Source organism: Erinaceus europaeus, chromosome 2, assembly GCF_950295315.1.
Source record: "Erinaceus europaeus chromosome 2, mEriEur2.1, whole genome shotgun sequence".
NCBI lineage: Eukaryota > Metazoa > Chordata > Mammalia > Eulipotyphla > Erinaceidae > Erinaceus > Erinaceus europaeus.
Window position 1 is genome coordinate 204,088,231 of NC_080163.1, and position 22,507 is coordinate 204,110,737.

Genomic DNA, 22,507 nt, shown 5'->3' on the forward strand with positions numbered 1-22,507 from the left:
GCACACGCCCCTGGGCCTGCTCATACACCATGCCTGCAGAGGGCCTCACTTTCCCAGAGGCCTCTACCGGTCAACCAGGAGAACAAAAACAAAAAGGTCAGCCCAGGGGCGGCAAGTGTGTGTGAGGGTCTGGCGTACAGACACAGATCACGTACATGTGCACACGTGCTCACACACACGTACACTCACATGTTCCGTGTGCCCCTGGCTGGCCGAGGGCTCAGGTTGAGGCCCTGAGGGGCAGCGGGAGGTGCGAGGGGCCCTGCCCTGGGTGTTTGTTTCTCCAGGGCAGCGCTCTGCACCCACCCCCCCTGCAACCTCCCCGGTAGCGCTGGCCTGGACACGGCACCCACTGCCCCCCCACTCTAGCCAGCCGCGACAGGTGGCCCTGGGCCGTGTCCTTCTTCAGTTTCAGCAGAGCCTGTGGGAGCTGGGAGCAGGGCTTTGGCGGGCGGGCTCCAAGGAGTGGCCATGGACCAAGCAGCGAGTCCTGGTCCCCGAGGGGCTGACGGCTCCCCCTGCACCTCCCAGTCTCCCAGCTGTGGGTGGGCCAGGGCCCCCGGGCCTGACAGGAGTTTTGGGCAAGGCTGTGGCGTTGCCAAGCCATAGAGCTGGCCTGCAGGGGGAGGGTGGGGAGGGGGATGTGTCTGCCTGACCCCCCCCTGCAGAAGCAGCTGGTGAAACCACCTGTCTCTGTCCCTTGACCCCATGCCCGGACCCCCAGGACAGCGGGCTGTGGAAGGGGAGGGCGGCCCCTCCTGGCCCAGGCTCCCCGTGTGGACCACCCCGGGCTCCCTGGGGGCTGCTCCCAGATGCACACCGTCTCCACTCTGCCTGCAGGTGCTGCAGGTGAGCAGAGGTGGGGCTGGGTCTCTGCTACCCAAGGGGCAGCTCACCCTCAACACTCAGGCAGGGCTGCCCCCCAGGCTGCTGGCTTCTTAGCTTCCGGCCTTGTGCCATTGTGTGTGGGAAGTTGGGGGTGCAGGTCCTCCCTACATCCCAGCCTCAGGACAGATGGATGGACATGGAGCCCGGATCCCTGCCATGCCGTGGAGACTCAGGGCTGCCCCAGGTGGGAATCAGAGGCCCCTGCTCCCTCACTCTGCTCATCCCTGCCAGGTCAGGGGCAGGGCATGGGTGGGACCAGGGAGGAGAGGAGGGCCTGGGAGTGACAGGAAGGTCCCCTTCCTGCGCGCATCCCCCCTCCAGGGCCTGGGAGTGACAGGAGGGCCCCCTTCCTGTGTGCATCCCCCCTCCAGGGTCTGGGCGTGACAGGAGGGCCCCCTTCCTGTGTGCATCCCCCCTCCAGGGCCTGGGAGTGACAGGAGGGCCCCCTTCCTGCGTGCATCCCCCCTCCAGGGCCTGGGAGTGACAGGAGGGCCCCCTTCCTGCGTGCATCCCCGGAGGGCCTGGGCGGGGCGAGAGGCAGGAGTCCTGGGGAGGCGGGGTGTGGGGTGCTGGGGAGCCGGTTTCACTTCCAGTTGGGCTGGCGGCTGGGCTGTGCTCTCAGGCCCAGGGCACAGGCGACAGGCAGAAGGACCCCAGCTCTGCCCGGCTCTGTGGGCCCAGGAGGCAGGACGGGGGCACGGGACAAGGGGACAGGAGGGCGGATGGGCCGTGCCCAGGCTCCTGAAAGGACCATGAATGAACAGGGCTCCCCAGATGAGTGGAGCGGAGCCGAAGGCGTGGCCGAGCTGCTGCAGGACCTGGGGTAAGGGCCCCGGAGGCCTTTTGGGTAAGGGCCTGGGACTCAGGGGACGGCCCCAAGGCCTTCTGGGTAAGGGCCCCCCATGGCCTCCTGGGTAAGGACTGGAGTCGAGGGGCAAGCCCATGGCCTCCTGGGTAAGGGCCCAGGGCTCTGGAGATGGGCCCCAAGGCCTCCTGGGTAAGGGCCCGGTGACTATGGGATGACAGCCAACGCAGGGTCACTCACTTCAGGGGGGTGAGGCCAGTGGGTGTCGGGAGGCGCCCCGTCTTCTGCTTCCCACACTCGGGGTCTGACCCAGTGGCCCCCTCAGGGGAGGACACAGTCTGGGCCCGGGTCCCAGGTGGCTGCAGGGGTGGGGTCTGGGCTGAGGTGGCCCAGGAAGGAGTGAGGTGGCCAGAGCAGAGCCGGCCAGTGAGCACGTCCCTCACAGGTGGTACCACAGGGACCTGTCCCGCCACGCGGCTGAGGCGCTGCTGCTCTCCAACGGCCGCGATGGCAGCTACCTGCTGCGCGACTGCCAGGACCGGCCTGGCCTCTATGCCCTGTCTGTCAGGTGGGCATCTGTCCCTCAGCCTTCTGTCCCTCGGGTGTCTGTCTGTCAGGTGGGCATCTGTCCCTCAGGCGTGTGTCCTTCAGGTGTCTGTCCCTCAGGCATCTGTCCCTCAGGTGTCTGTCCCTCAAGTGTCTGTCCCTCAGGCATCTATCTTTCACGTGTCTGTCCCTCAGGTGTGTGTGTGTCTGTCCCTCAGGGTCTGACCATCAGGTGTCTGTCAGAGTGAGCCCTGGCACACGGGATGGGGTGAGGTGGGCGGCCCAGCGCGAGCCTCTCTGTCGCCCCCGTGCCCATCGGGGGTCGTGGGAGGGCGCCTGGGCTCAGTGGGGGCTGCCCGGCTGGGCCCGCCCTTCAGGAGAGGCTTGGCGGTGACGGCCCTGTCCCCCCAGGGCCAAGGACTCGGTCAAGCACTTCCACGTGGAGCACACCGGCCACTCCTTCAAGTTCGGCTTCAACGAGTTCACGTCGCTGCGGGACTTTGTGACGCACTTCGCCAATGAGCCCCTGATCGGCAGCGAGACAGGTGGGCGGCTGGGGGACCCGCTCCGCCGGCACCGGCACCGTGGTGGCTGCGTGGCCGCTGTCGGCCTCAGCCCCGTGGGAGACGCTTGTCTCCGTGTAGTGAGGGCCACAGCCCACCTGGCACTGCCCGGGGGCACCGGAGAGCCGGAGGGAACGCCAGTGCTGTGCTGCTTCTCCCGTGTCTCCCTCAGTGACACAGCACAGACAGTGACATCGCACGTGTACGAGACCCCGTCTTTGCTGACTAACAGATAAGACAAGAAGTAACTGAGGGGGAGTCGGGCGCAGGTGGCGGGAAATGCAAGGACCCCGGTTCGAGCCCCCGGCTCCCCACCTGCAGGGGAGTCGCTTCACAGGCGGTGAAGCAGGTCTGCAGGTGTCTGTCTTTCTCTCCCCCTCTCTGTCTTCCCCTCCTCTCTCCATTTCTCTCTGTCCTATCCAACAACGAATTGCATCAACAAGGGCAATAATAATAACCACAATGAAGCTACAACAAGGGCAACGAAAAGGGGGAAAAATGGCCTCCAGGAGCGGTGGATTCATGGTGCAGGCACCGAGCCCAGCAATAACCCTGGAGGAGGAAAAAGAAAAAAAAAAACAATTTAAAAAGAAGGAATTGAGGGGTCGGGCAGTGGGTGGTGGTGCTCCCTGCTGAGGTTTAAGCTTCATGAGCAGTGGAACAGGTCTACAAGTCTGTGTGTGTGTGTGTGTGTGTGTGTGTGTGTGTGTGTGTGTGTGTGTCTTCCCTGCCCCTTCAGTTTCTCTTCTCTGTCCTGTCAAAGCAGAAAGACAGAAAGAGAGAGAGAGAGAGAGAGAGAGAGAGAAAGGAAGGAAGAAAGGAAAATGGCTGCTGGAAGCAGTGGATTCAAAGTGCTGGCACTGAGCCCCAACAATAACCCTGGTGGCAAGAAAGAAAGAAAAAGAGGGGGGGGCAGGCGGTGGCGCACCTGGTTAAGCACACACATCACAACGCTCAAGGACCCGGGTTCAAGCCCCTGGTCCCCACCTGCAGGGGGAAAGCTTCACAAGCTATGAAGCAGGGCTGCAGGGGTCTCTCTCTTTCCCTCTCTCTCTCTCCCCCTCCACTATCATATTCTCTGTCTCTAATAAATGAAAATAAAATTTAAAAAAAAAGGAAGGAAGAAACAGGAGGGAGAGAGAGAGAGAGAGAGAGGAAGGGGGGAGAGAGAAGGTGACTAGCACCACACCCTGTGTGGCAAGGGCCTGCGCATTTGCTAACAACGGGCAGAGGAAACGCAGCCTGTGTGTGTGTGGGGAGGGTGTGCTCCAAGCGGCTGGCCTAGCAGGGCCCTGAGGCTGCTTCTGAGCGGCTCGACACCAGACAAATGGGCCCTGAGAGCTGAAGGTGTCCCTGAGTGATGAGGATGCTGGTCAGAGTTGCCTCCCTGAAAGGACGTTGAGAAACGTCTGTCATCTCCCGTCTGGGGAGTCTTCCCCCGCCCCGCGCCCAGGGCTCCGGCTGCTTCCCCGCTTCCCTGCAGCGTCTCAGCCAGGTACCGCCCGGCTCTGTCTGACAGCCGCAGTGCTGTGTCAGGCTGCGTGTCTGCGGGCGGCCCAGGGGAAGTGGAGCCCCCAGAACTCCTGCCCAGAACCTGCAGACTCACTTCCTGGTAACCGGCAGGGTTCTGCTGACCTCATGCGGGGTGCTGGCTCTTCCCATCTGAGCTTCTGTGACCTGGGTGGACCCGGCACCCCGGCAGCCCACACTGCGCTGGGGCGGGAGGCACAGAGGACGTCCCAGGGAGGGCTGTGTGCTGACCACACCAGACGGCCCAGTCCAGGGTCAGGCCCGAGCTCTCGGATACGGACGGGGCGTCCAGTTCACGGTGCGTGGGTGGTGGACGGCTGGGTGGGTGACAGGTAGATGGACAGTGGATAGATGTGGATAGGTGAATGGCGAAGTGGATGGCTGGGTTGATAGATGGAAGGGTGTATACATAGGTGGACGGGGAGATGGGTGGGTAGGTGGTTGGGTGGATGGACCACGGGGTCCCCACGTGCTGTTCCTGGAGCTGAGCACCCAGTCAGGACCTACCTGAGAATCAGGCTGCACCCCTCCTCCTCCCTCAGCGCCCCCCACCCCACCCCCGGCTGCCCTGTTCATCCCCAGCTGCTGGTGCTGGTGGGAGAGGCTGTGTGGGCTCCAGGCTGGACACAGGCTTGACTCAAGTGGACAGCAGCACGGCCAGGGGAGGGGTCAGCCTCCACCCAAGTGCCCACAGGCCCTGCCCCCCCTCCTCCCAGGGCCTCCGTGGGGGGGACCGGGGTGTGAACCTTGCTGTGGGTGGCAGCTTCCCAGAAGGGGGCATGGGAGTCAGGAGCCCGCTGCCCCCCAGGCTGGGCTGGGGAACACGAAGCCTCAGGCTCGTCCTCTGCTGCGTGGTGGAGGTGGCCGACCCAGCCGCCGGGGTTCTAGAAGCTCTAGCCACCTCAAGGGCACTTGAGGGGTGGGCGTCAGTCTTGGACTCGAGGCGGGTGGGCTTGTGCCAGGGGGAGGGTCCCATCTCCAGGACTCTGCATGTCAGTTGCAGCAGGAGCCCCCACCCCAGCACGGACCCCTGGCTGCCACCCCCCTTTCTTCGGGGTCCCCGCCACTGGGAAGGCGGACCACAGGCCGCCCGGGGCTCAGCTGTGTCCCCACCTGGAGAAGGCCACGTGCCGTCCCTGTGGCAGCCTGGCTAAGGAGGCCGTCAGGGGTCTGGGGCCGTGGGGGGACCCTTCCACTGCTCCTCCTGCCTGCCCCCTGTCCCTCCCTGGCTGTGTGCAGCCTCTGAATCTTTCTGGAATGCTTCGTGTCCACTTCCCCTTCTCACTGCTGTGGGGCTCCTGCCCCCTGGGAGGTCCCGCAGGCACCATCTGTGACACCAGCCCCTTTGCCAGGTGCCATTCTGGCATGGTTGGGACCAGCTGCAGGGTGCACCACAGGCTGGCTGCCAGGCTCAGCAGAAGCAAGTCCCAGGTTCAAGCCCAAACGCAGGAATGCTGCTCTCTGTCCCTTCCCTCTCTCCTGTCTCTCTGTCTGTCTGTCTGTCTGTCTCTTTGTCTCTTTGTACACACACAGACATACACACACAGTCTTTAAAGTTAACCAAAGCAAGGGGGTAGCATAGCATAATGGTTATGTAAACAGACTCTTCTGCCTGAGGCTCTGAAGTCCCAGGTGCAATTCCTCAAACCACCATCAGCCAGAGCTGAGCAGTGCTCTGCTGAAAAATAAAATCTCAGGAGTCAGGTGACACAAAGCGCAAAGACCGGCGGAAGGATCCTGGTTCAACTGAAGGCTCCCGGTTCGAGCCCCCGGCTCCCCACCTGCAGGGGAGTCGCTTCCCAGGCGGTGAAGCAGGTCTGCAGGTGTCTGTCTGTCTCTCCCCCTCTCTGTCTTCCCCTCCTCTCTCCATGTCTCTCTGTCCTGTCCAACAACAATGACGTCAATAATAACTACAACAATAAAACAACAAGGGCAACAAGAGGGAATAAATAAATATTAAATAAATAAATAAATAACTTCAAAGTTAACCAAATCAAAACTAATTTTATTTTCATGTGGTGCCAGGGAACGGTTCCCTCGTGTGCTCAATACTGAGTAGCTGCCTCCAGCCCCACTTTTCGTCTCTTTTTAAAAATCAAACTCTACTTATTTTAGCGAGCGAGAGAGAAGAAAATGGAGCTAGAGATCCCCCAGAGCCCTGCTCAGCTCTGGCTGACGGTGCTGGGGATGGATCCTGGGGCCTAAGGCAGGAGGCAGGCAGACCCCTGTGCCGTCTCCCGCCCTGACTGCCTCTTAGAGCAGACCCAGACCTCTCTGCCATCAGTGGGGCCACCTGGTGCTGTTCCTGCTCCCGTATGCTGCCCGGGCTTGAACCCAGGGCCTCCCCCGTGGAAGGTCTGTGACATGAGGCTGTGCCACCTCCGGGCCCGACAGTGAGTGTGAAGATTGTGTGACACTTACGGAAAGTCCCTGGTGACAACTCGGGGGGGTTGCCAAGCCACGGCCAGGTGTCACAGCTCAGCCTCTGCAGGGGAAGCGTTGGGAGGGCAAGTGGAGGGGAGGGATCCTTGAGACCTGACTGGAGTCCTCACAGGCCCCTGGGTGTGCCTTCCACCCCCAGGCCACAGAGAGGAGGAGCCACACCAGTTACACCGTCCTGACACACCCCTGCGCTCTGTCCACAGCACGCTGACCGTCCTGAGACACCCCTGCCCTCTGTCCACAGCACGCTGACCGTCCTGAGACACCCCTGCCCTCTGTCCACAGGCACGCTGACCGTCCTGAGACACCCCTACCCACGGTGTGTGGAGGAGCCGTCCATCTATGAGTCGGTGCGTGTGCACGCGGCCATGCAGACGAACCGGACAGAGCGCGACCTGGTGCCCTCAGCCCCTGCGGTCAGTGTCCCCTTGACCCCCGATGGTCGGTCCTGAGACACCCCTCCCACAACCTGGTACCCTCGGGGCAGGGCAGCTGCCTCTCTGTGGGAGGGGAGGCCGTTCACTCAGCCGTGGGGGCAAGCCTGGCCAGCCCTGGACTCAGGGTCACCGGGCCTTGGGCCCCGGACAGCCCCTGCCTCTCCCACCTTTGAGCCATCAGCTGCTCCTGGGAGGACGAAGACCATGCTGGGGGCTGCTTCCGGCAGTCTGGGGCTTGCCTGGCCCCCGTGGGTGTGAACTGAGCACTCGGGGGCTCAGTGACGCCTCGGCCAGGGGCCCATCCGGAGCCCGGGACGGTGCTCACAGCCCACACGCAGGGGTCACTCCTGAGAGTCGGCGGGTGGACACGACCCAGAGGGGCCCGCTGCCTCCGGCGGGCCCAGCCAGGTCAGCCACACAGGCTGAGGAGCTGGCGGGAACAGAAGGGACCCAGGCGGGAGAGCTGGGGGAACACACAGCCCCGGGCCCCACCCCACACGGGCCTCACGGGGGGTCAGAGGTCAGGACACAGGTGCGCGCACAGGTGGAGGCCGGTTTCCACCCCACAGCCCTCAGCTCTGGCCAGGCAGCACCGGGCCCAAGATGGTGAGAGGGCTGTGGCCTGTGTGTCTGCCTGTCTGCCCCTCTGCTGGGACAAACCAAACCCCCTACCCCCTCCCCAAACCCCATCCCTTGGGCCCCTCATGACCCTCCCCAGACCCCCATGCCCGGACCCCATCCCCAGGCCCACCCCTCCCCAGCATCCCAGTCTGCACCGTGTCCTGTGGGTCCTGCATGACCCTCCTCCAGCCCCTCCTGCCCCACCCCTGTAGAGGCTCCCTCACAGGAAAGGGAAGTGGCCTATTTAGAGGAAAAGGAACTTCTATCTTGAAGTGAAAGTGAAGCAGATGCCCACTGCCCAGAAATGCCTCCTGTGGGGGTTCTGGTCCCCATCCTCCTGGCTATTTCCTTTTAAGATTTATGTGACAGAGGGGTGGGGGCATGGGGCATCGAACCTGTAGCCTCGGCATGGTCTTCAGATTTTGAGCTCTCTATCTGCCGGGTGCCCAATTTTCTCCTGAGTAAAATGACCTTATAATACATAATATATAGTGATTATACGTGTGTGTTATATTCTTAGAGGCAAATGTGTTTTGCCTTTTATTTTTTAAAGATTTTATTTATTTATTAATGAGAAACATTGGAGGAGAGAGAAAGAACCAGGCATCATCCTGGTACATGTGCTGCCGGGAACTGAACTCAGGACCTCGTGCTTGAGAGTCTGATGCTTTATCCACTGTGCCACCTCCCGGACCACTATTTCTTTTTAAAGTTTATTTGCTTTTGCGAGACTTATTTTAAGAGATGAGAGAGGAGAGAGTGACAGACCAGAGCCCTGCTCAGCTCTGGCATGAAGTGGTGCTGGGGACTGAACTTGTGGACTCTGGGGCCAGGGGAGTGAAAGTCCTGTGCCTTAGTGGTCTGAGCTGGCTCCCCGCTCACCGTCTCCTTGAGTGCATGTCTACATGCAAACATGCACAGAGCGCTCCTGTGGCAAGAGCTGTGATGTGCTGGCTGATGAACCGTGTACTGAAACACCCCTGGCTTTGCCTGGTCCTCTGACACGTCACCAGGAAATGGTTCCTTGTTTGCCGCTGTTCAGCCTGTGATTCATGTGACCGTCTGCTATGTGTTCACACGCCACCGTTTATTTTGAATGACTTCAAAGTCACAGAATGGTGGCTGGGGCAGTGAGCTGCTCTTGTTCCTGAGACATTTGGAAGGAAGTATGCGATATACCCTGACCCACCCAAATTCACCATGGCGGCCAGCTGGTACCCAGACAAGGTCCCCTCCAGGCAGCAGGCTGAGTGACCTAACCCAAGGCCAAGTGCCTACTGTCTGCGTGGCCTCAGGCCGAAAAGTGACTGCCTGTGCCCACCCCCCCCATCCTGGTGTCTGCAGGGCTGAGGAGGGCATGTGCCCACCCCCCCATCCTGGTGTCTGCAGGGCTGAGGAGGGCATGTGCCCACCCCCCCATCCTGGTGTCTGCAGGGCTGAGGAGGGTCTGTGGGCATCCCCCCCATCCTGGTGTCTGCAGGGCTGAGGAGGGCATGTGCCCACCCCCCCATCCTGGTGTCTGTAGGGCTGAGGAGGGCCTGCGGGCATCCCCCCCATCCTGGTGTCTGCAGGGCTGAGGAGGGCCTGTGGGCATCCCCCCCATCCTGGTGTCTGCAGGGCTGAGGAGGGCCTGTGGGCATCCCCCCCATCCTGGTGTCTGCAGGACTGAGGAGGGCCTGCGGGCATCCCCCCCACCTTGCAGCCCCTCTGCTCTCTGACCGTCACTGAGTTCTGGCCATGTCCGCTCACTCCATGCTCCTCTCTTCCAGCTGGGCACCAAGGAAGGCTTCCTCACCAAGCAGGGGGGGCTGGTCAAGGTAAGGCCAAAGAGACCCCCCACACCCCCCAGGCCTTAGCCCGCCTCTCCCTGCCCCCTCCCCAACTCCTCTTTCTCTGGTCCCCACCTCTCTCTCTCCCCTGGGCCCCCTCCCTCCCCCTATCCATCATCCCTCTGTTCCTCCCCTAGCTATGCCCCTGGATGGGTGTGGCATCTACCTCTACGGCCTGCAGTGCAGAGTCCAGACTGGGACCCCACAGGGTCCAGGGTTACTGTGTGTCCCGTCCACTACTGGGCCAGGCTCTGTGCAGGAGGGTGAGCACAGTCAGCATGGCCAGTGCAGTTTGTCCAGTGCAGTCAGCATGACCAGTGCAGTTAGTGTGGTCAGTGCAGTCAGTGAGGCCAGTGCAGTCAGTGTGGTCAGTGCAGTCAGTGTGGTCAGTGCGGTCAGTGTGGCCAGTACAGTCAGTGTGGTCAGTGCAGTCAGTGTGGCCAGTGCAGTCAGTGCAGTCAGTACGGTCAGTGCAATCAGTGCAGTGTGGTCAGTGCAGTCAGTGCGGTCAGTGCTGTCAGCATGGCCAGTGCAGTCAGTGTGGTCAGTGCAGTCAGTGTGGTCAGTGCAGTCAGTGTGGCCAGTGCAGTCAGCGTGACCAGTGCAGTTAGTGTGGTCAGTGCAGTCAGCGAGGCCAGTGCAGTCAGTGTGGTCAGTGCAGTCAGTGTGGTCAGTGCAGTCAGTGTGGTCAGTGCAATCAGTGTGGTCAGTGCAGTCAGTGTGGCCAGTGCAGTCAGTACAGTCAGTACGGTCAGTGCAATCAATGCAGTGTGGTCAGTGCAGTCAGTGCGGTCAGTGCTGTCAGCATGGCCAGTGCAGTCAGTGTGGCCAGTGCAGTCAGTGCGGCCAGTGCAGTCAGCGTGGCCAGTGCAGTCAGTGTGGCCAATGCAGTCAGTGTGGCCAGTGCAGTCAGCGTGACCAGTGCAGTCAGCGTGACCAGTGCAGTCAGCGAGGCCAGTGCAGTCAGCGAGGCCAGTGCAGTCAGTGTGGTCAGTGCAGTCAGTGTGGTCAGTGCAGTCAGTGTGGTCAGTGCAGTCAGTGTGGTCAGTGCAGTCAGTGTGGCCAGTGCAGTCAGTACAGTCAGTACGGTCAGTGCAATCAATGCAGTGTGGTCAGTGCAGTCAGTGCGGTCAGTGCTGTCAGCATGGCCAGTGCAGTCAGTGTGGCCAGTGCAGTCAGTGCGGCCAGTGCAGTCAGCGTGGCCAGTGCAGTCAGTGTGGCCAATGCAGTCAGTGTGGCCAGTGCAGTCAGCGTGACCAGTGCAGTCAGCGTGACCAGTGCAGTCAGCGAGGCCAGTGCAGTCAGCGAGGCCAGTGCAGTCAGTGTGGTCAGTGCAGTCAGTGTGGTCAGTGCAGTCAGTGCAATCAGTACAGTCAGTGTGGCCAGTGCAGTCAGTACAGTCAGTGCAATCAGTACAGTCAGTGCAATCAGTGCAGTCAGTGTGGTCAGTGCAGTCAGTGCTGTCAGCATGGCCAGTGCAATCAGTGTGGCCAGTGCAGTCAATGCAGTCAGCGTGGTCAGTGCAGTCAGCGTGGCCAGTGCAGTCAGTGTGGCCAGTGCAGTCAGTGTGGCCAGTGCAGTCAGTGCAGTCAGCGTGGTCAGTGCAGTCAGTGTGGCCAGTGCAGTCAGTGTGGCCAGTGCAGTCAGTGCAGTCAGTGTGGCCAGTGCAGTCAGTGTGGCCAGTGCAGTCAGCGTGGCCAGTGGACCGCTGTGCTCACCATCTGCCTGCTCTGACTTCTTTCCTCAGACCTGGAAGACGCGGTGGTTCACTCTGCACAGGAATGAGCTGAAATACTTTAAAGACCAGATGGTGAGACCCGGGCACCCCTTCCCCCAAAGCCGGCTGTCCTCTGGGAGGGGAAGCCAGTGCCTGCAGGCAGCAGGGGAAACGGGATGGGAGTCCCCAAGGAAGGACAGCACCCTCCTCACAGATGGGGCACACCCACCCCCTTCCTAAGGCCAAATCCTGCATTTGGGGTGATGAGACTAGAGACTGTGTCCCCACGCCACAATGAATGGCCACTCACCCCAAGTCCCCTTATGAGAAAGATGCCCAGGACACCAACCAGCTTAAATGGCCTCGTTTCTTCCCGACATTCCTGAGAAAACAGACATTTAAAAGTGGGAGAAACCCATCTCCTCTCCCATGTGCTGAGTCTCCTGGCTTGCTGCCATGAGGGGGCCCTTCTCAGCACAGAGCCCCAAGCACATAGGGGAATGCAGCAGCTCTGTGCATTGGCGGGGTGACAGTGTGGCCTTCTGTCTCCAAGTCCCCAGAGCCCATCCGGATCCTGGACTTGACCGAGTGCTCAGCCGTGCAGTTTGACTACTCACAGGAGAGGGTGAACTGCTTCTGGTAAGCCGCTGTAGGAACAGGTGTTTGTTGTTGTTGTTCTTTTTTTGGATAAAGACAGAGAGCTGGAGAGGGGAGTGGGAGTGGGAGACAGGAAGAGACAGACACCTGCAGCCCTGCCCGCTGTCCGTGAAGCTTCCTCCCTGCAGGTGGGGGCCGGGGGTTTGAACCCAGGTCCTTGTGTGTGCTGATGTGTGCAGGTGAGCCGCCGCCCAGCCTCTAGAAGCAGGGCCTCCTCTTCAAGGCGCTGACTGCACCCGAGGAGCAGGGGGACTGTCCCCAGGCGCAGGCTTTGTGGGGTGACCGCTGGGGCTGGTCAGCTCAGTCTCTGAGGGAAGCTGCTGGGTGGCTCGCTGCATGTCAGAGACATCGGAGACGCCACTCACAGCTCAGCCGTGGGGCTGGTCACTCGGTGCTTGGGCCACAGCTTTGCTGGGTGACAGTGAGCAGTGGGCATTGTCAGGACAGTTTCTGGTGGCAAACCGCTTTGTCCGGATCATGTCCGCAGTCCTGCTAGCTTGCTCCATGGAGAAACAGAGTGACCGGAAGAGGGGGTGTCCTGCAGCATGTGGGGCTGGGAGGCTTGGGGGTATGGGGCAGCTCACCGGTGGGGGGAGCCTTCCCAGGGCCAAGCCCCCTCGTAGAGGCCCTGGGTGGGTGTGGGCCATGCCTGCATCTCCTGGCCAGCTGGGTCCCTGGCCTCCAGCCACAAGGGAGCTTGGGCAGGCAGGGTGTCCCCGTTGTCACCGAGAGGAGGAAGGGACACGGCCGCCTTCTCAGGCTGCCTGAGCTGGGTGGCGCCCACTAGCTTGCTGTCACCTCCGCTGGCGCCAGCCCCCACGCTCCCTAGCTGGGGAGGGAGCTCATGCCCGCGTCCTCACACCCTGTGTCCCTGTGTCTCCTCCCCACCAGCCTGGTGTTTCCCTTCCGCACCTTCTACCTCTGCGCCAAGACTGGAGTGGAGGCGGACGAGTGGATCCGGATCCTGCGCTGGAAGCTGGTGAGTCCCCTCCCCTGGTGACGGGGCCTCCACAGGGACCCTGCCTGGAGGGGTGTCCCCTCAGCCGGCTGCAGGAGCAGCACGGGGGTGCCGGTCAGGGCGCTCCCAGGCTATGGGCAAGGGGTGGGCGGGCTCCCGGGGGCCTGCGTGGTTGCACCAAGAGAGAGAGAGCGAGAGAGGAGGAGACCGAGGCGGCCTGGACACCGCAGCAGCCAGCGGGCAGGAGGGGCAGCTGTGGACTTGCCCCCGGACCCTATACGGCTCTCCGTACTCAGCACTGTGAAATCCACTGGCATGCAGTCTTTTCTAAAAAAAGGTTTTTATGAGTGATTTAATATTGGGTTGAAGCCCCGTGGGTGGTGGTGCAGTGTGCTGCCTCTTGCTCCTTGCTGGGACAGACAGAGAGGGCCTGACTCTCAACTTGGTCCCCGGACCTTGCAGGAGGAGCCGGCCTGCAGTTCCCGGCTTCCTGGCCCAGGGGCATGTCTCTCCTCAAAGCTGGGGTGACGGGGTGACGCGGTCTGCCCTCTGCAGGCTCAGATCCGGAAGCAGCTGGGCCCGGGTGAGGCCACCATGCGTTCCCAGTCCTTCATCTTCAAGTAGCCCTCACCGACACGACACGGACGGCCACCTGGGACTCTCAAAACCAGTGCAAGCAGGTGCCGCTCTGTGACTTTCCAGAGGTGGGGCGGCTGGCTGACTTATCTCTGGGATCCATCGTCCCCGTGGGACCCCAGCACCCACACCGCCTGCGGTGCTGGGGTCCCGGCTGGGTTTGTCGCTCAGAGCGCCTCCCGCACCCAGTGTGACCTTGACACTGCCTCTGGAGGTGCCCAGCCGCTGTGCTCCGTCCCCCTTCTGTGAGACGCCGGGCGGCTGCTGGACTAAAACAGGGAATGTTTACGGCGCCGTTTCTCCATCAGGCTCCAGCATCTTCCAGAAAGGGGGCGAGACGAGTGGATGTCGGGGGTGGGGGTCCTGGGGTGCTCCGAAGAGAGTGGCCCTGAGCTGTCTCACAACTGTCTCCTAATGGCTGAGGAGGGTCGGCCCCAGGGTGCTCGGCAGTGGCTCCTCAGCTTGGCCAAGAGGAAGGCACTGACCCGTGTCCAGAGCAGGTCAAGGTGCTAGGAGGCAACCCGGCACACTGCTGGCGCTTTTCGACTCGGGTTCAAGAGGGGACAGTGCATGGCCCACAGGACAGGACTGGACAGCCCAGCCGGGTTCAGCTTGAGGCCTGTCATCTGTCAAGCAGCTGGGCCAGCTCTCGGGGTCTGTGGCTGGCAGCCGGTGTGGAGGGCAGCCCGTCCACCTTCCCGGGGCCACGGCGTGGGTGTGGTGGTCCTGCTCACTGGTAAGATGGGTCAAGTCTATTTATGCTCTTCAGTTACGTTTATTAAAAAGCATGGTTTTCGGTGCCTGAAGGCTTTGCTGCTCAATTATTATTTTTTTTTACACTTAAAAGAAATCCAACTGGTTGGTGTCACGAGTGACAGTTGCAGTGAGTGGGGTCTCCCTGGCTTGGCTCAGCCGTGGCCCCTGCTCCTGGACTGAGCGACCCGGCGTCTGGGCTCAGCCGCCGCCCCACCTGTGGGGAGTCTGTGTGAAGGTCGGGCCTGCTGCTGCCACAGACCCGCTGTCACACTACTGCACAGCTGTCTGCGCATGGGCAGGGCAGGCAGAACGGCCACTCGGGCCAGACCAGGGCGAGCAGGTGCCGGTGCCCGGGACAGACTCAGGTCGGGGGCTGGGGAGGGCTCCCTGGTTGGGCACGGGGGAGCACAAACATTCCAACCAACAGGTTCTCATCTGCAAACCAGTAGTTACAAGAAACGCGACTTCACGTGGCTGACTCACTCCTCTTTCAAATATATTTTTATTTGTTTTGGATAAAGTGAGGAGGACGACGAGATGGGGAGGGAGAGAGACCCCTGCAGCCCTGCTTCACCACTGGTGACGCTTTCCCCTGCAGGTGTGACTGGGGCTGGAACACGGGTCCTTGCGCACTGTACTGCGTGCGCTCAATCAGGTACGCCACCACCCTGCCCAGTTTAATAATATTCTTTCAATTGTTCTGGATTGCGTGGGCACACCGGCTGAGAAAGCCCGGGGGTGGGCTGCCCCCAAATGTCGAGTGTGGAGCAGCCTCTGTGAGCAGACCCCGCCCCGCCCCGCGAAGCCCATCTGTGCTGGCAGGGACACAACGCAGAGGACAGCCAGTGATTGTGCTGGTTTATTGTCTGTCACCTCACAAAGCCACGTCTTGCCCTCGCTCAGGGCAGCTGCACACCCCTGGCACAGGCAGGCAGGCAGGCAGAGCACAGGCCCCTCAGGCTCCCGAGGGCAAGGCCCGCATGCGGGTCCGGTGGCCAGAGTTCCATGGGCGCTGCCGTGGATCTGGGAGCCCCCGCAGAGGGCCCGTCGGGGGAATCGGCGAGGCCTGTGCTCATCCAGGGGAGGTGGGAGGGGCCCTCGCCGAGGCCGGGTCTGCGTGAGGACTGGCCGGGTGGGAGCCGCAGCTAGGAGACTTCCACAACTTGCCTCAGTGCTTCAAACAGCGGGGCCAGCTCCTTCTCCAGGCTGACGATCAGCCCTATGGCAGAAACCAGGGCATCAGCACATGCAAAACCTTCCTCAGGTGTCTTCCAACTAAATTCTCTCCTGTCCAAATCCAGATCCAGGTCTAAAAAGTAAATGAGGAGCCAGCATAGTGGTTCTGTGCGGCTCTGAGGCTCTGAGGCCCCAGGTTCAATTCCTGGCACCACCCTAGGCCAGAGCCGATGAGCATGGTATACACGTACAGACGCCGAGTCACTGCTGTGCGGTGAGTGAGTGCTCTGTCCTCTGGGGCTCTTCCCGCCCTGCTCAGCTGAGGATGGTGGCGAGGGGGACTGAACCTGGAGCCTCAGGCAGGAGAGCCTCTCTGCATAACCATTAGGCTACCTTCCCCACCTGCTCACTATATTTTTTAAATATGTTTTCTTGGGCCCTCAAACCCCTTTGAGAGTTTAATTATATTCACTGTTTTGCTTAAGAAGAGTTGACAAGTGTAAATATTGACATCAGAAGACAGAGAATCGAACACACCGCGGCTCTGTAGAGCACGAGAGGAACACCGCCATTTGCGCCTGGCTCAGAATCTACAGACTCAGACACGCTCTGCACTGACCGCAATTAAGTGAAGTCACATGTCTTTCTGAGGAAACAGACAGACTCAGCCAAAAACAGACAGGCTGCACCAATCCTGAGCAAAAAATAACTAGAAGCTACTTTAAAAAAGAAATCCAGTAAGTTCCAGGCATAAGCGAACATTTCAAATCATGGAAAAAAAAAAACAAACCAAGAACAAGTATGGTCGGGGGAGGAGGATTAAACATGCATGGAGGGGTGCTGGGCATGTGTGACCTCATCACTCCAGGCCACATTTTCATTTGAGAAAAACAGGGGGGGCGCGTGCGCGCGCGCACACACACACACACACTCACACACACACACTCACACTCACACACACACACACACTCACACACACACACACACACACACACACACTCACACACACACACACTCACACACACACACTCACACACACACACACACACACACACACACACACTCACACACACGGCAGGGCATCTCCCCTATGGCAGGGCTAGGAGCTGGCCGTGCGCAGGGGAGGGCACACCGCCTACTCCGTGAGCTCCCCCTAGAGGTCGGTGATGGCAGACGCAGGCAGACTCATCAGTTTATCAGAGAGCAGACCGGTTTCCGCCCTGCCTGCTGTGGCAGAGAGCTTCCGCCCACAGCCCAGCACAGGTGTTTGGGATTCCAAAGCAAAGACTCCTAGGACGCCATCACGACGAAGGCTGCTAAGCTGGTCTGTGGAGGCGACCTACAGCGCGCTCGGGCAGAACTGCGGAAAGACCTTCGCAAACAGCACGCCACTGCTTTGAAACATTCGGGACTGGAGGAGGCCTACCGGATCACCAGATCCAAACCTCTGTGTGTCAAGCCAGACAAAGGGACGGAGAGCGGTGGCTCTGGGGCAGGGTGTGACTGAGCCCACTCTGCTCTCCCTGGGGTCGGGCAGGCAGGTGAGGCCTTGGCTGTTCTCACTCCACACCTGCTGATCCCGTCACACCCAGAATCAAAAACTGGGGAGGGGGAGGGGAGGAGAGGCGCGGAGGGGATGGGTGGGACGCACCTGTATTGGCATTGCTGCTTGCTATGAAACTCACCACCAAAGGCAAACGGTTAAACTGAACCACCTGGAAGGGAGGAAGAACTGAATGGCCACACTGCAGACAGCACCCAACACCTTAATCTTCTAAAACAGACTTCAAGTGGTCCTGACGTGCAGGACCCCGGCCCAGAGAGGAAAGTGCTGAAGGTCAGGACCCCCCAAGACGGCCTGGGGTTCTCGGGAGGACTGTGCCTTCCTCAGCCCTCTGCCTGTAAGCCCAGCAGGTGGGGGCACTGAGCCCGGGCGGCGGGGACCTGCCTGGTAGGCGCCGTAATAGCAGATGATGCTCTTGTTCTTCGACAGCCCCAGCTTGCTGCCCTGGTCTGTGGCGAGTGCGAAGGTCGACAGGAAGCCGGGCCTCAGGGCGTGCTCAGGGGCGCTGTCGCTGGCCACTGGGGACAGAGACTGGGTGGTCAGCACCACAGCGACGGGTGGGGGGACAGCGCGCGCGCACACACCTGTGTTTTACGGAAGCCCCGAGAAAGTGGGTAGGCTCCCTCCTCTGCACGCCTTCTGCTAACGGGGTCCCGGCTGTGGGGTGACAGGGGCTCCCCCGTCACTTTGCTGGGGAGACGACTCCACACGGGTGCAGTCACTGGAGCACGCCCCCACCCCACCCAGCGGCAGTGACTCCGGCTCCACCTCTCAGTGGGGCGCGTTATTTCTGCACTTACTGGGCAGAGACGGAGAAACCCGGGGGGGGGGGGGGGGGGGGACAGAGAGACACCTGCAGCCCTGCTCCACCGCTCCTGAAGCTTCCCATCCCTCCTCCACAGACGGGCATTTGATCATTATTATTTTGCCTCAATGGTTAGCGCTGGGGCTCAGTGCCGGCACTGGCAAACGCTAGAAGAAGTGCCGGCACTATTATGAATCCACTGGGCCTGGAGGCCATTTTTATTATTTTTCTTTAAAGATTTTATTTACTTAGGAGAAATATAGGAGGAAGAGAAAGAACCAGGCATCACTCCGGCACATGTGCTACCAGGGATCAAACTCGGGACCTCACGCTTGAGAGTTCAAACCTCTATCCGGACCACTATTTTAACTTTTTTAATTGGACGGGACAGAGAGAAATTGAGAGGGGAGGGGGAGACAGAGATGGAGAGAGAGAGAGACACCTGCAGCCCTGCTTCACCGCTTCTGAAGCAGGGGCCCTGCTGGAGGGGGTCCAGGGACTTGAACCGGGATTCTGATGCTTCATCCTATGTCCTCTTAACCGGGTGCACCACCGCCAGCTCCCGCCCACTTTTTAATTTTCAAGAGAACGCGCCGTGCCTACATGTTGCTAGTGCCCGTGACGGGCCCTGGCCGAGGGACACGTGCACACCCAGGAGAGCGGCCCAGCCAGGGGCCTGCGGAGAGGGCTCTGCACCACACTCGGACCCGGACAGAGGCACGGAGCACAGGCCTGCCGGCACTAGCGGAGTCTGCCGGGATGTTCGGCACCCTGGGCGGTTAGGCCCCACCTTGCTGGTGAAGGCGCAAAAGCAAACCCGCGCCCTGACCCCAGGGGGCACCTCCTGCATGGCGCCGCCCGCCTGCCCCCCCCCCCCACGCATGCACACGCGCACAGCAGAGGAGACGCAGGCACCTGGGAGCCGTCTCCCGGCGGGCCTACCTTTGATGACAGGCACGCCGTCTCTGTCCGACACCACGACGGCGTGCAGCCCTTCCACACTAGGAGAGAAAGCGGTCTCTCAGCTCTCAGAACGCGCCGGTCGCCTCCACGGTCCCGGGCCGTGGCCGGTGTCCGAGTCCCTGCGAGGCGGCCGCTGAAAGCCGGCGGCCGTGGGCACGGGCCGGCAGGGTCACACACGCAGGCGTGGTCACCCGGCCCCAGAGCCGGCACCGCCCGCCCCACGGCCTCGCGCATCCCTCCCTCAAGTGTGGGCGGCCCTGGAGCCGTGGCCCAGGTTCAAGCCCCTGCAGCACCCACAAGCCAGAGCTCCCAGGGCTCCGGTCTCTAGTCAAATGATAGCAGGCGCTTAGTAGCACAGTCAGTGGCAGCAAGCGCCAAGGTGCCCCCCTTAAAACCATCTTAGAGGGAGCCAGGCGCTAGCGCAGCGGGTTAAGCGCACGTGGCTCAAAGCACATGGACCAGTGGCGTAAGGATCCTGGTTCGAGCCCCCGGCTCCCCACCTGCAGGGGAGTCGCTTCCCAGGCGGTGAAGCAGATCTGCAGGTGTCTGTCTTTCTCTCCCCCTCTCCGGCTTCCCCTCCTATTTCTCTGTCCTATCCAACCATGATGACATCATCAACAACAACAACAACATTACAAAAAAAAAAAGGGCAACAAAAAAGTAAATAAATATTAAAAAAAAAAAACATCTTAGTAGGTGGGGGATATAGCATAATGGTTCTGCAAAGAGACTCTCATGCCTGAGGCTCTGAAGTCCCAGGTTCAATCCCCCACACCACCAGAAGCCAGAGCTGAACAGGGCTCTGGTGTTTCTCTGTGTCTCTCTCTGCATCTCTCTCAAAAATAAAGTAAAATGATAATAAACCATCTTAGTAAATGTGATACACTTGGGTGGAGACAGCAGAACGGTCGTGCAAACCGCCTCATGGCTGAGGCCCGCAGGCCACCAGAAGCCAGAGCTGAGCAGGGCCCTGGCAAAGTCGACAACCAGCAAACAGATGACGTGGCGAAATGCACTGCCAGCCCCGCAGGCTAGTCCGCGCACAGGATCTCGTGGGGGGCACCCTGACGGGCAGCCCGCCCAGCCCCCCCCGACCCCCGATTTACCCCCCCACCCCACCCCTTACCTGGGCAGCTTCTTATACAGGAAGCGCTTCAGCTCCTGCAAGATGGGAGGCGTCACCGGCGCCCAAGACACCTGCTCCCGGGCTGCCTGTCCCCCACCACCAGGGTCCCCACTTCCCCCCGTCCCCGGGGGCCCCACTTCTCCCCGTCCCCGGGGTCCCCACTTCCCCCCGTCCCCGGGGCCCCACTTCTCCCCGTCCCCGGGGGCCCCACTTCTCCCCGTCCCCGGGGTCCCCACTTCCCCCCGTCCCCGGGGCCCCACTTCCCCCCGTCCCCGGGGGCCCCACTTCTCCCCATCCCCGGGGGCCCCACTTCCCCCCGTCCCCGGGGCCCCACTTCCCCCCGTCCCCGGGGCCCCACTTCCCCCCGTCCCCGGGGGCCCCACTTCCCCCCGTCCCCGGGGTCCCCACTTCCCCCCGTCCCCGGGGCCCCACTTCCCCCCGTCCCCGGGGTCCCCACTTCCCCCCGTCCCCGGGGTCCCCACTTCTCCCCCGTCCCCGGGGTCCCACTTCCCCCCCGTCCCCGGGGTCCCCACTTCCCCCCGTCCCCGGGGTCCCCACTTCCCCCCGTCCCCGGGGCCCCACTTCCCCCCGTCCCCGGGGCCCCACTTCCCCCCGTCCCCGGGGTCCCCACTTCCCCCCGTCCCCGGGGCCCCACTTCCCCCCGTCCCCGGGGCCCCACTTCCCCCCGTCCCCGGGGTCCCCACTTCCCCCCGTCCCCGGGGTCCCCACTTCCCCCCGTCCCCGGGGCCCCACTTCCCCCCGTCCCCGGGGTCCCCACTTCCCCCCGTCCCCGGGGTCCCCACTTCTCCCCCGTCCCCGGGGTCCCACTTCCCCCCCGTCCCCGGGGTCCCCACTTCCCCCCGTCCCCGGGGTCCCCACTTCCCCCCGTCCCCGGGGTCCCCACTTCCCCCCATCCCCGGGGTCCCCACTTCCCCCCGTCCCCGGGGTCCCCACTTCTCCCCCGTCCCCGGGGTCCCCACTTCCCCCCCGTCCCCGGGGTCCCACTTCCCCCCCGTCCCCGGGGTCCCCACTTCCCCCCGTCCCCGGGGTCCCCACTTCTCCCCCGTCCCCGGGGTCCCCACTTCTCCCCCGTCCCCGGGGCCCCACTTCCCCCCCGTCCCCGGGGTCCCACTTCCCCCCCGTCCCCGGGGTCCCCACTTCCCCCCCGTCCCCGGGGTCCCCACTTCCCCCCGTCCCCGGGGTCCCCACTTCTCCCCCGTCCCCGGGGTCCCCACTTCCCCCCCGTCCCCGGGGTCCCACTTCCCCCCCGTCCCCGGGGTCCCCACTTCCCCCCGTCCCCGGGGTCCCCACTTCTCCCCCGTCCCCGGGGTCCCCACTTCCCCGTTCCCGGGGTCCCCGCGACGTGAAGCCCGGGGCTGGGAGCACAGGGCCGGGGGACGAGCTCGGCATCGCCCCAGCCCGCAGCCCGCAGCCCGCAGCCCGTCTACACCGCCCGGCCCGCCCGGGACGCACGGAGCCTCTCGGGGCCGCACATGCCACAGGGACCCGCCGACCGGAGCACCCGCGGCCACTCACGTCCGCCATGCTGGCCCCGCGGTCAGCAGCCGGCTCGCCCGCGCGAGAGCACCGGCTAGAGGAGCGGTGGCCCTCAGCAGCCGCCGGACGCCGCGATCACAGGACGATCACGCCTCCCAGGAGTCGCTCCGAAAACTTCCTCTCCGGCACGCCCTTCCTCCAGCGCCGCCTTTCCAGACTACTTCCGGTGACGCGCTGACGTCGCCATGACGTCAGAGACCGGAGTCGCCGCCCCGCTCCCACGGCCGCTTCCGGCGCCGTTCTGACGTACTGAGCCTTCCGTGACGTCAGTGCGGGCGGACGCGGCGCCCTGTGATGACGGCGAGGCGAGCGCGCTTCCCGCGCAGCCGGCGATGGCGGCCCCGGGCTCTGCAGAGCCTCCTGCGGGCAGCGAGCGCCGCGTCTGCCGGGCCGCTGGGCGTGGGGGAGCCGGACCCCGAGCCGTGCTGTCATTAGAGGATTTCTCGCGGGGACCGGGCGGGGGCGCAGCGGGTTATGTGCACGGGGCGCAAAGCGCAGGGACCGGCGTCAGGATCCGGGTTCGAGCCCCCGGCTCCCCACCTGCAGGGGAGTCGCTTCCCAGGCGGTGAAGTAGGTCTGCAGGTGTCTGTCTGTCTCTCCCCCTCTCTGTCTTCCCCTCCTCTCTCCATTTCTCTCTGTCCTGTCCAACAACGACGGCATCAACAACAACAGTAAAATAAAAAAAAAAACAAGGGCAACAAAAGGAAATAAATGAGGTGTTTTTTTTTTTTTAAATAATTTCTTTTTTTAAAAAAATGTATATTTTGTGGTCCGGGAGGTGGCGCAGTGCTTAAGGCACTGGACTCTCAAGCATGAGGTCCTGAGTTCAGTCCCCAGCAGCACGCGGATCGGTGATGTCTGGTTCTCCTATCTTTCTCGTTAATAAATGAAGTATTTTTAAAATGTATATTTTTAGTTAGTTTTTATTTTA

General features: G+C 62.0%; 2 protein-coding genes across 2 annotated transcripts; one reads left to right on the forward strand and one right to left on the reverse strand.

Moving 5' to 3' along the window:
• The first annotated feature begins 1,468 nt into the window (after positions 1-1,468).
• Positions 1,469-14,435, forward strand: DAPP1 (dual adaptor of phosphotyrosine and 3-phosphoinositides 1). The gene is made up of 9 exons (XM_060186345.1): positions 1,469-1,711; positions 2,139-2,261; positions 2,651-2,784; positions 7,060-7,190; positions 9,602-9,649; positions 11,409-11,471; positions 11,932-12,017; positions 12,927-13,014; positions 13,549-14,435. Exons 1-9 carry the CDS (start codon positions 1,611-1,613, stop codon positions 13,615-13,617), a joined length of 843 nt encoding a protein of 280 aa, XP_060042328.1. The 5' UTR covers positions 1,469-1,610; the 3' UTR covers positions 13,618-14,435.
• A 433-nt stretch (positions 14,436-14,868) lies between these two features.
• On the reverse strand, positions 14,869-21,673 carry LAMTOR3 (late endosomal/lysosomal adaptor, MAPK and MTOR activator 3). Its single transcript, XM_016193790.2, has 6 exons — positions 21,556-21,673; positions 20,020-20,054; positions 18,873-18,931; positions 17,510-17,643; positions 17,213-17,276; positions 14,869-15,604 (listed from the first exon to the last, which is right to left on the reverse strand). The coding sequence occupies exons 1-6, from the start codon at positions 21,562-21,564 to the stop codon at positions 15,531-15,533; spliced, it is 375 nt and encodes a 124-aa protein (XP_016049276.1). The 5' UTR covers positions 21,565-21,673; the 3' UTR covers positions 14,869-15,530.
• Between the last annotated feature and the right edge of the window lie 834 nt (positions 21,674-22,507).